Raw genomic sequence first — 12,560 nt, 5'->3', positions numbered from 1 at the left:
TGGTGGTATGGCTAAGGAGACCGAGAGGTTGCTGGTGAATATGGGGATGAGACATGCAGACAAAGATGGCGGTGCGTGCAATGCGTGTGGGTGGCTATGGCTTCATCTAGGCTTGGCTAATTTGCGGCAGTTGAGTGGTGGTTGAAGAGGCCCACAGCATGTATGGAAGGGTCGTGGTTGCTATTTGTGTGGGGAGGAGTTTTTGTGTGATGGTGGAGTGGCTAGCAGCTTGGGAAAATCTTTATGCAAGAAAGTCTAACAGTAGTATAAATAGGGAACCAAAAATAAACCCTAGGGAAAGAGACATGTATAAAGGGGGAAATGGACAGGGAAGGCAACCCTAGAGACGATGGAAGAAATAACCGAAAGTATATAGAGAAAATATACTAACTGCTTGCATAAAAATAGAGGAAAAAATAAAACATACGTGCATCAAGCATGCTGTGGAATACGGACTTGATGAAGAAACCATGCATGTAGAAAAGACTGTGAGGGTTGTGCATGAACTTGTGCAACACTAGAGAATAGAGTGATGAAATTAAATACATAAATAAACAAAAAGATAAATGGGCCTGGGGCCATTTCCCCTTACATTACCCTGAGAATTCTTATCATAACACATGATGGGAATTCAAAATCATCCCATCTCCCGCACAGGTGTTTCAGATGCTTCGAATGGAGGGGCTAGAGGTGTACCCTTTGAGTTTCTAACACCTCACTAGTCTTCTTCTCCTGCCTTTTCCCCTTTCTAATCTGCTTCGAATGGAGGGGCTTTTGTGCCACCTCTCCCATAAGGGACATGAGCCTCCTTGATTCCCACATTCCCCCTACCTTACGGTCGCTGACGGGATAGGTTGGCTTCTCACTTGCTCATCTGTTCAAGGATACATTGGCACGTGCTTGCCACCGGCTAGACGGATCTTGCTTTGCCCATGCCAGTTGGGATCAGTGTGTAGCTCCACGGACACCATTTATGTTAGTGTCGCTTCGTTTTCATGCCAGTTGGAGGCTCACCTGCTCACTTCTTCGAGGGCTCAATGGCTTGTGCTCGCCACATGTCTGATACACCTCCCTCGTCTTGTACCAATTGGGATTTGCATGCCACTCCACTGATGCCATTTATGTTAGTGTCGCTTTGTTTCCTGTACCTCTCTCAGGAGTCTTTGGCTATATAAACTCCCCCCTCTCCTTCCTCCTTCCTCATTTCTACAACTCTCTCACCAGTGCTCCCTTTCTCATGCTTTCTGCCTTGCTCCTTTCTCTTTTGGCCGTAACACCTCCTTCCTCCCTTTGTTTTTCTCTCCATCCCTCTCTGCTACCCGTCCTTCCTCCATTCTCATGGCCCCAAAAACTTCCACCAGCACCCTCGTCCCCTACTATGACAATAAATGCTAGACCTCGTGGATTACCAGCATGGACCTCCATGCCTTTCAAATTCAATATAGCATTCCTCGCTAGATCGCTCGTGAGGTCCTCACCTACAGGAACACGCTGTGTCTTCAGATGGTGTGGCAACACGGGTGGCACTCTTCCCTCTGATGTTCGCTAGTGGGGTTCATCTCCCATTATGCCTTCCCCTCTGGAAGGTTCTCCACTATCTGGGACTGGCTCCAACCCAACTCAACCCCAACACTTGGAGACTCCTAATATCAAGTTGCATCATTGCCAGGAAGGCTCTTACTACAGCAGGCAAGGTTACCCTAATTTAATGGCTCAGGAGTTCCTATATGTGTACCATATCAATTGTCACCCAAGAAATCTTTGCGGTTTTCAGGCTCAGGTCCCAGGCAAGTGGATAACCATGCTCGAGTTGCGTCATTCGAGTGTCGAGGACTACACCCAAAAGTTCTTCATATCAGGCTCAAATTGGGAGTTCCCAGAGAAGGAGTTGGCTCAACAGGAGTTCCCCATCCAAGCCTGTTGGGGGCTCTTTCTTTCTTCGCAATGTCTAGAGATCATACTGACCCCAGAGGAGGAGGCGTGAGTCTCCAAGATGATGGTCTGGGTACGAGTGCACAAGACTGAATTGAATACTGATGTGGCCCTTTCTGATAGGAACATATGGGAGTTATATCCTGCACCCAGTAGTTCCCCCAAGCCAGTCAAGCCTTCTCGAACTGGGAGCCATCTACTTGGGAGTGGAAGAGGACAGCAAACCCTTCCAGGGATGAAGCTAGGTAGATGAAAGCACGCCATGATCCACTTCATAAGTCCTTTGGGAGTGGCAGCCCCCAAGACCAAAAAGCTAAAAGGCAGAGGCCATTGGGATCTATGCACGTCCCAAGTCCCTTTCCCCCCACATAAGGGAGAACAACGTCGTATCTAGGCAGCTTGAGTGCTACCGCTGGGGCTTCTTCTTCAAGGACCCCTCATCTAATTCCCACAGAGCCGACAACCATAGTGCCCTCCTCTTCAACAGGCCCTTGTTCTACCTATGTCGAGCGGCCATTTCCACTTTTTGAAGAGGAGGATGATTCGATCTTCGATGCTGCCTTCTTTGATTCCTTTGCGCACCCTCCCCAAGTGGTGCGCGCAAGATGGAGACGTTCAAGTTCTTCGAGGACACTCTGAGGGAGGAAGCGGCCCATGGAGACATTGAGGTGGTCCAGGAGACAAATGCATCTACCAGCGACTCTCCGACTTCTACTAGGGAATGGGCAAAACTAGGTAGGAAGGAAGAGGGAGAAAAAGAAGAAAAAGAAGAAGAGGCCGTAAAAGAAAAGGTCATAGAAGAAGTGAAAGACGATGAGGAAGACGAGAGGAGGAATGAAGATGAAGAGGAAGAGGAAGAGGAAGAAGAAGAGGAAGAGGAGAGGGCCCCTGGGGGTAGCAAGGAGGAAGCATCGAAAAGCCATTCTTGCTCCTCTCCTTCCACTGATGCAGGTCGGGATGACAAGGTCCCCTACAGCACCCCTCTAGCTATTGTGTTGAATGATGATGACAATTCTCAAGAGTCAAAGTCGGATGTTCACTATGACTCCCACGGAGGACTGATTTCCCAAGCTCCGTCGCTGAGCCATCCAGGCCACTCGGGAGGGGCTACTGGCGAAGGGGAAGCGAGTGTGTTAGGATCAGGCCACTCCCTAACCTTGGGCCCTACTAGCCCTTCTTATATAGCTGGAACTGTGGTAGGCGAGGGTCCCGAGTCGAATCTTGAGAAGGCCCACGCGACGGCTACCGAACAGATAGCTCAGAAGCTGTGTCTTGCCTTCACTCAAGTATGGTCCTGAATACTTCTCCCCTACTTTGCCTCTGAACTCCTAAGCATCCTTTCCTTGCTCACTCTTCCTCCTTATGCACATTGTATCTTCTTTTCTTTTTCTTTTTTTCCTTTGCAAGTTGCCGACCAGTTAGCAGCTATGGTTGGTAAGAAATTCGGGGAGCTATCCGAGGCCAACCATCAGCTTGCCTCTTTGGTCCGTCATGGACATTATAAGTTGAAAGAGGTGGTTCGATGAAATGAGGAGTTCGATTCCAAGCGTCAGAGGTAGATCCAAGAGGTAGAGGACATGCGGAAGCGCATCGAGAGTTTGGAGAAAGCGGCTACCAGGAGCGAGCGTGTCAAAAGGAAGGCTGAAGAAGTGACACCACAATGCTAGAGACGATGGGTATAAGCTGGCCACTTACAATAAGTGGCTCGAGGTGGAACGTGACACGACCGTGCAGAATTTGGCTACTCGAGCCCAGGAAACACTTAACTAGCTCCGTTGGGACCATGCCAAGGTCCACGAACAGTGCTCTAGATTGGTGTCTTTGGGCTTTAGAAGCATCACAGAGGCATAGAATCTAAGAGGGGGCTTTAAAGAGGTGAGGAGGAAGTCAGGGGACTAAAACAAGATGTGTCCAAGAAGAATGCGACCCTCCTAGCATAAGGCCTCACGATCACAAGTCTGAGGTCGAACCTTGAGAGTGTGAGTCATAACGATGCGGAGATCAGGGCCAGGATCAAGAATTCCAACGCCATTCAAGACATGGCTTGATCGTATGGTTACCAAAACAACCTCGACCAACTACTAGATCACATGTTGGCGCATCCCAAGATGGATCTACACATGCTAAACTTGCAAAATCGTAAGCCCAATCCCGAGGCATGTGCTTCTTGTAAAAAGTTTGAGCAACCGGGGTACCCCTCTCGCCTAATAGACGGCTCTGACCCACCACCCCCTTGATCGAGCTAGGGCCTTCCTTCCTCTCCTTGATTGTATATTTACTTTCTCTTTCCTTTGTAAAGAATGCATATTTTGCACATAATAAATGAGAATTCCCTTTGTCTTGCAAATATGTTTCATTCTCTCTCTCTCTCTCTCTCTCTCTCTCTCTCTCTCTCTCTCTCTCTCTCTCTCTCTCTCTCTCTCTCTCTCTCTCTCTCTCTCTCTCTCTCTGCTTTCGGGACCGAATAGGTTGGCAAGTTCTTCCCCCGTGGAGAGTCTAGGGACTTAGCTTTGTTGGACGGGGGGTCAAAAAGTCCCAAAGATTTAGACTTATCTGGCAGCAAGTCTAGGGACTCGACTTCTTTGTGAGTCTAGGGACTCATCTTCATTGGATACGGGTCAGTAAGTCTGGCAGACTTAACCTTACCCTATAGCGAGTTGAATTCTTGGTGAGTCTAAGGACTTGTCTTAGTTGGACAGGGCATCGGTAAGGCACACTTAACTGTACCCTGCAGCAAGTCTAGGGACTCGTCTTCATTGGACGAAAGTCGGTAAGTCTAAAACACTTGACCTTACCCTGCAGTGAGTCTAGGGACTCATCTTCATTGGACAGGGGGTTGATAAGTCTAGTAGACTTGACCTTACCCCACAATGAGTCTAGGGACTCATTTTCATTAGATGGGGGTTGGTAAGTCTAGTAGACTCGACCTTACCCCACAGTGAGTCTAGGGACTCGTCGTCATTGGATGGGGGGTCAACAAGTCTAGCAAACTTGACCTTACCCCGCAGCGAGTCTAGGGACTCAACTTCTATATAAGTCTAGGGACTTGTCTTTCTTTGGACGGAGAGTCAGTAAGTCTAGCAGACTTTACCTTATCCCGCAGCGAGTCTAGGCACTCGACTTTCTCGCAATTTTAGGGACTCATCTTCGTTGGATGGGGGGTCGGTAAGCCTAGTAGACCTGACCTTACCCCGTAGTGAGTCTATGGACTCGACTTCATTTTCTAGTTCGTTGAAATAAGATTTTGTACAACCGTTTGTATATTCTCATTCATAAACTTGGGGTTGCATACAAGGTTGTTCTATTGATACAAAACATTTCTTTAAGTGTTAAGTATTCCACAGGTGGGGGAGCAAGAGTCCCTCGCTGCTTTTAAGACTATAAGAGTCGAGACGGTTACTAGAGACTACCATGTAAGGCCCCTAGGTAGTGACTCCAATTTGCTTCAGCACCAAATTTGCCACTTTGAATGAGCGTGGTCTAACTCGTTTGTTAAAGTACTGCTCTAGCTTTCGTTTCGTTACTCACTATTCGCATAGACACCATTTCCCTCCTTTCTTCCAGTAGGTCTGGCTCTTCTGCCAATCTCTCATTTTTGGTGGTGGCATCAAAATGTTCGATGCAATACATAGGCATCCCGACTTCTGCAAGGATTACCGCCTTTCTTCCATAAGTAAAGGTGAAAGGCGTCTCTCTGGTGGGGGTCCAGACGGTCGTTCGATATGCCCACAGAACTCCTAGTAGCTCATCGGCCCATGCTCTTTTGTGCACTCCAAGCTTCTTAAGGGCGGAGAGGAGGGTCTTGTTAGTCACCTCGGCCTGGCCGTTGGCTTCGAGATGTCCTAGCAATGAGTAATTTACCTTGATTTCGAGCTCTGCACACCACTACCGATAATGCGAGCAGTTGAATTGTTTCCCATTATCTGACATGAAGGCTTGAGGTATGCAGAATCTACACACTACCGATCTCCACAGGAATTCTACCACTAGGCTGGAGTGCACCTGAAGGCTATTTTGCAGGGGCGTTGAGGCTTCTTCCTTCTTTCTTGACTCAGCAATTCCCTTTTTGCCTCCCTCACACCCACGATTCCCCTTCAACCCGGCCCTATATGGTCTACCTGTTCCATCTCATATCATCGTGGGGCAGTCAGGGCCTCTGTCCTTCGCATTAATGAATTTGTCCGCTTGGTCCATAAACTCTCTCAGGGTGGTTGGCGTCCACCGGGCTATTTCCGTCATGAAAGGGTTCCTAGGCTAGATTCCACCTAAAAGGGCCGCCAGAGTAATCTTCTCGTCTTGATCATCGGTGGACATTTGCTCCCGATTGAAGTGAGCTAGATATGATTTCAGGCTCTTATTGTCTCGCTGCTTCACTGTTAGGAGGTATGCAGTTGGTCGTCTCCTCTTCCAACTCGTCATGAACTGTGTCATGAATAATTGCGACAGCTCGTCAAAGCTCCCTATAGTCCCAAATGGCGACGACCCAAACCAGGTTTAGGTTGCCCCCTTCAGTGTTAGTGGATAGGCTTGACAAGCCACCTCCCTAGGGAAGCCGTGCAAGGTCATGTGGGCCTTGAACTTGTCCAGGTGCTCCAGGGGATCTATGGTCCTGTCGTATAGTTCCATCTAGAGGACTTTAAACTTTGGTGGGAGAGGAACCACCACGATCCCAATGCTATAGGGCAGGTCCGTGCTTCTGAGTAGCTGGTCGACCTGTTTGGCTGTTTCCACGTACTTGTCACCCAGCTCCCACAGCTTGAGGTTCATTCGGTGCCTCTCTCCTTTTGTTGCTGCACTTGCTTGGTCGTGCCTGAATCAACATGTTTATTGCCTCTAGGTTCATCTCCCCTCACTAGCTCCTCATTGACCCGTCGTAGGGCTGCATTCTCTTGACATTGTGTTCCCGTTTCGTCGGTGAGCTCCGTTATCGTCTCTCTGCCAACCTCACCTCCATCACATCGCTCCTATTCTCTTCTCCCTTGTTGCGACTTGGGACCGTGTCACTGTCGACATGCAAAGTACATGCTGCTAGGGAAAAGAAAAAGATTCCACAGGCGACGCCACTGTTGATGTCATGTTTTGCAATATGACCAATTCCACGGGGGCCCATGCGTTTGACACCAACAAGAAGGGCAAGGAGTGGAATCCGGTGGAGCCCATAAATTCTCCAATGCTAAAGTTAGTCAAGAGTTTGTAGGTGAATGAAGTATAGAAGTTAAAAGAGAATTAGACCTTTTCCCATGAGTGAGATCGGGGTATTTATACCCGACTTGTGCTCCATTGTTAAGGGAGATCGTGCGGTGCCAGGACATGCCCAATTCTAACCTACCACATCCCTACTATTGCCGTACAGCCCCATGCCAAGGTCGTGTCATCCCAGGGGTACACCATCTCATGTTTGTGCCTCCTAACATGCCTTAAATGCAATGTGTCTCTGGCTGAGTGCATCCATAACTGGCATGTCTTGCCCCAGCACCCTGCCTGGTCACTTGTCAGAGTACCTTCTGTCAAGCCTTGGCTCCCTGATGTGGCCTAAGATGGTTTGGGCTCATAGTGGAGCTTTTTGTTCGGCCTAGGGCCCTGACCTGAGGGCCCTTCTAAAAGGCAAGGAGATTCTGAGGGCGGGCCGTGTCCCTCCCTTCTCAGGTCCTCGTCCGCACTATCAGTCGAGCCTTGACCCCGGGTCATTGCTGGATTCCCAACTCACTTTGGTCTGGGGTCATTGGGGAGCTCTGGACCAAGCCATTGGGCCTGGGGCCTTTTCCCCTTACACTATATATCTTCAGGTTGTGATTTAGATCAAATAGATTCTAGCTTATAGAAGTTGTCTAACATTAATGACTTTCAAACAGATATAGATGATGATCCCAATTGTCATAACCTCAACTTAGATAAACATGAGATCAAACCTACCAAGCATAGAACTTTTGGTGATAAGGATGCTACATAGCTAGTGATCTCAAACACGTTATGTTACAATCCTCCAATGTTATGACTCTGTTCTAAATTGAGAGTATTATTTTATAAAATGAGGTAGTAAAAAAAAGTTGCAAAAGAGTGGTATTTGAGATTATAGAAAAATGATAGTATGCCATCTGAGTTTGCCCCCTTATTTTCACCACTCATGTATTTAATTTTTTTTTTTTACTTAATGATTAAGGAAGTAATTTTTAATGTATTGGTATATTTTTTATTTTTTAAAAATTTTAAATATATTAAAAAAATATAAAAATAAAAAGAAGAAAAAAATGAAAATAGAGATTTATGCTAGCTGACACACCCAACAGTCAAAGCTGGGCAACTTGCTAGCATTGCACGAGATTATATTATCATAAACGGTTCCCGAAAACCAATAAAAGTAGAAAAATATATTTCCTATATAATTTCTGAAACATTAATTTTGCTCTCATTGAGTCACCTCAATATTTTCCTACTTGGTATTAGGCCCCTTTTGGTTCAAATATGGTTTTAAATTATCTCATCCTATCTCAACATTAAACACTATTAAAAAACAAATACTATTCAATTTTAAATTTTAACCTTTTTATCTAATCATCATAACTTTTCCAAACTTTCAGACTAAACACAAAAAATAATTCAACTTTTTCAAATTTTAAAACAAAAATAATATTAAAATTATATTCTAACAGTTTCTTAAATTTATAATATTTTTATTTAATTTTTTCACTCACCTTTTTCAAAATCCTATAAAATATACTAATTCAAATGATTTCACGACTACTCGCAGACTATCTTATTACTATTAACAAATTTCTCAACTCAACTAATCCCATCTCATTTATGTAGCCAAATGAAACCTTAATGTTTTACCATTTTATTGGTGTTTTAATTTTACCATTCTCTTTTGCAACAAAAAATTTTATATTCTCTTATTTACAACACCAACATTTCCACTTCACCGGTTATAATCATTTACTTATCCATCTCTTATATTCCTCCTACTGACCATTTATTGCATAAAAAATTCTTTTATTTTCAATTCCAATAATACCTTTTGAATTAATAGTTTTGATTTCCACTTCACAAAAAGCTGTTCGGACTCCACTTTGAATGCAATTACCATATAAAAATCAGGACTCTTTGCCGAGCTGCATATGGTGGACATGCTAGTAGTAACCGTTTGAAAGCTGAGCTCAAATTGTAAACCGGATCTAGAATGGCTAACGAGTGGAGCTTGAGGATTTATCTTCTTCAGGTTGGTTAATCGACTCAAATGGGCAAACTTGAAAGCAAAAGACCAAGCTAGTACCAATCATGAGTAGCGTGTTATTTCCTGTTCGGCCATTCTTGGTAAGGGTACTTTAACCGATCCGGTTCAGTTTAGTTTTGGACAAATTTTAGAATTGAACCGATATACACCAGTTTTACATTTTCAAAAACTGATATTGCACTGATTAATCTCTCTTAAACCGATACTTTTGGTTTTATCAGTTCTGGTCCGGTTCAATCTGATTTTTCGATTTTAATCATATGTCAATATGTCATAAAAAATGATTTATATACTTATTTATATATAGACTTAAAAGTGAATTACTAATAGCATTAGTATTAGGTCACAAAATGTAATTAATATACTAATATACATTAGTATGCCAATGTATACTAATTAATTAAAATGAAATGTAATTAATATACTAATGTATTAGTATTACTAATGTATTATATATTTATCAAAATGAATATGTTAAAGAGTTTATTAGGCCATAAAATGTAATTAATATATATATTTTATATTAATAACATATAATCAAATAAATGTTCACGTTTAAGATTAAAATTTTATGTTATAAATTATAATATAAAATTATCTCATATATAATTTTATACATTATATATAAAAATTATATATATTTAAAATATTTTATATAATATTAAAAATTAATTAAATATATATATACAAACCAGCCCGATGCTGAAAAACCTAGAACCGAAATTGGATCGGTTTTAGCAGGTTTTTACAATGGAGGAAGGGGTACAGTTCGGGCCAGTTCTCCAATTCTCTGATTTAAATTTTCAGTCCTAATTCTTAGCCTGAATCTAAGATTTTCTTAAATTTTTGTTCAAACTTGAGGATTTCAAATCGAAGAGATATAAATATAAAAAGTGTGTTCTACAACATTAATTAAGCATTTAATGCTACTTAAAAACTTTGGGATCTTTCTTGGAAGACCCATAAATCAAGGAATTTAGATACTTGATAGATTCCTAGATGAAATTTCTACAAGTCTGTATAAGAGGACCAACAACCATTCAAATAGGCAATTGAAATAACTCAAATATTCTTGTATAGCAAGCTTCCGAAGGTCTACCAATTCTATCAATCAATGTGTTACTCAATATTCATGCAATTATTCAATAAGAACAGTATTAACATATAATAAATTAATAGCACAACACTAAAATTAGTAACAAATGAAAACTCTTTAAAGAACTTTTTGAAAGTAAAATCCTACAAGGCAGCCTACGTAGAAACTTCTGTCCACTATTTGAAAGTTTTTTACAAGCAAAATTACAAAATATTTATCAATTGACACTCTTACTTTACCAGACAAACGACCCGTTTATTTTTATCATAGTAGCAGCCAAAAATTATGTTGATCTTCAAATATTGACTTCTCTACAAAAACTCTAGTGGCTGAAACGATCTCACTATATGAACCTCAGATCACGATCACACTCTTTAAAAGAAACAATATGAAAGTTTTTAAGGAAATTTTCTCACCAAAATAAGCACTGGGAAGTGCTCTCAAAATATCCAGAATTGAATCTCTATTATTCCTAATTAGTAGCACAATTTAAGTATATTTTGGAAGCAATTTCCAAGTCCCAGTGAAATTCTACTGATAGATTGAATTCATCACGACTGTTTGGCTAACAGTTTGCTAACCGCAGGAAACTATCTCCACAAACTTTTAGCCGTTTCAAATTCAAACTTTTCAATAGATAAGAACCTTGAGACTTGGAATTATATGTTTTGACTTCTTTAAAACACTTAATATTACAAACTCTAAACAAACTCAAAATACTTTACATTCAACAACTCAAATAATTTAAACTCAAGACGATGATGTTTATCATCTTAGTCACCTAATGCTAGACAAACTCTTGAAATTCACATCTTCAATCTCTTCCTTTGACGGATTGGTAACAAAACCAAGTACTTATTGAATGTAACTTGAACCTGTCAAAAACTTAGAAAACACCACAAGAAACACATAATTCCGAACACACAAGTAACAGCACAAAAGAGTAGCCTATCTTAAGGTGTTATGCCTGCCTTTATGAAATGAAGTACTTTTCTATCAAAAAAAAAAGTAGCAACATAAAAGCAGCGACTAAAATTCTAAAGAATCATCGTAGTAATTTAACATCACAGTCATGTCTAGGAAAAGTACCAAATCTAACCAACAGTTGATCAGAAAGTTAAGATTGTACTTGATATAGACCCAAGCAAAATGATATTTCAGTTCTCCCCCTAAATCTTAAAATTCTTTAAAAAAAAATAAAAAATCATTCAACTCCCCCTCAGTAGCGCAGCTCCTCTAACTCCCCCTTTTTGCCACAAATCTATCAAGGCTCACTCCTTCTCAACTCTGCAAAGCACTGTGATTGTAGACAAATGAAAAGAAAACTGAAAAATGTTACTTGAGGCAAAACAGCAAGCACTTGGTGGGCAACAAATAGAAACCGAATGGTAGACAGATGAAAAGCACTGTGATTGTAGACAAATGAATGAAAAGAAAACTGAAAAATGTTACTTGAGGCAAAACAGCAAGCACTTGGTGGGCAACAAATAGAAACCTAATGGTAGAAATGCAAGAACACACTGGAAATCATCCTCAATACATGAATTTTAGAATAAATGCAGGACCCAAACACAATGGTCGACTGATTGAACCCCACCAAGCAAAACTCCAAACTGAAACTCTAAAATCACAACTAGAGACCGAAAAACCTCAAATGGGTGAAAACCAAACCCTAGAAATAGAAGAGGAAAGAAAGGTCACTTAACATGAAGGAGAAGCGTATAGACGATGATTGTCGCTCGATTTCGTAGACATGAGAAACACCAGGACTCGAGAGAACTAAGTACATGTGTTCAGCATGGGCTCTAGAGACGTTAGGCACTAAAACGAAATAAAGGGTGGGGGGAATAATGTGACGCATGTTAATAACACCGCGGGGAGGGGGGGGACACTGGGGGTCCCACTCGAGTGACCTTAACGTATAGAAGATGGAGTCCCACTGGGAGTCCTTTACCAATAGAAATTGTGCATGCATGTGAGGACTCAACACTAATATTTACAGTTAATGCCCATATGCCAAAAAAAAAAAAAATAGAAAATAGAAAAAATAAAATAAAATCTGACCCTATACTCTCTGTTTTGAAGTAAGCAGAAACTTTTTTTGAAATCAACTTAATTTCCTTAAAAATCAAGTCAATTGCCTAATTATACCAAATGTCAAAGCGACATGTTCCAACACACAACCAACCTTAAAATAGGTTTGTGACGCTTTCAAATTCTACGTATGCTCACGGGGAAATTGAGACGTCGGGATGATAACAACACAGGTCACCACCCTATCGCTAAGTGTCAAGTATGTGT

The 12,560-nt window shown here is 42.1% G+C and overlaps 1 protein-coding gene and 1 long non-coding RNA gene across 2 annotated transcripts; one reads left to right on the top strand and one right to left on the bottom strand.

The window, feature by feature from the left end:
* Nucleotides 1–2,537: 2,537 nt before the first annotated feature.
* On the top strand, nt 2,538–3,230 carry LOC122289267 (histone H3.v1-like). Its single transcript, XM_043096251.1, has one exon. It carries the CDS (start codon nt 2,538–2,540, stop codon nt 3,228–3,230), a length of 693 nt encoding a protein of 230 aa, XP_042952185.1.
* Nucleotides 3,231–10,671: 7,441 nt separating this feature from the next.
* LOC122289423 lies at nt 10,672–12,264 on the bottom strand. The gene is made up of 2 exons (XR_006236157.1): nt 11,966–12,264; nt 10,672–11,556 (listed from the first exon to the last, which is right to left on the bottom strand). It is a non-coding gene; the product is annotated as an uncharacterized LOC122289423 (long non-coding RNA).
* Between the last annotated feature and the right edge of the window lie 296 nt (nt 12,265–12,560).

This window comes from Carya illinoinensis, chromosome 12 (assembly GCF_018687715.1).
Source record: "Carya illinoinensis cultivar Pawnee chromosome 12, C.illinoinensisPawnee_v1, whole genome shotgun sequence".
NCBI lineage: Eukaryota > Viridiplantae > Streptophyta > Magnoliopsida > Fagales > Juglandaceae > Carya > Carya illinoinensis.
This window is presented reverse-complemented; position numbering and strand designations above follow the sequence as displayed.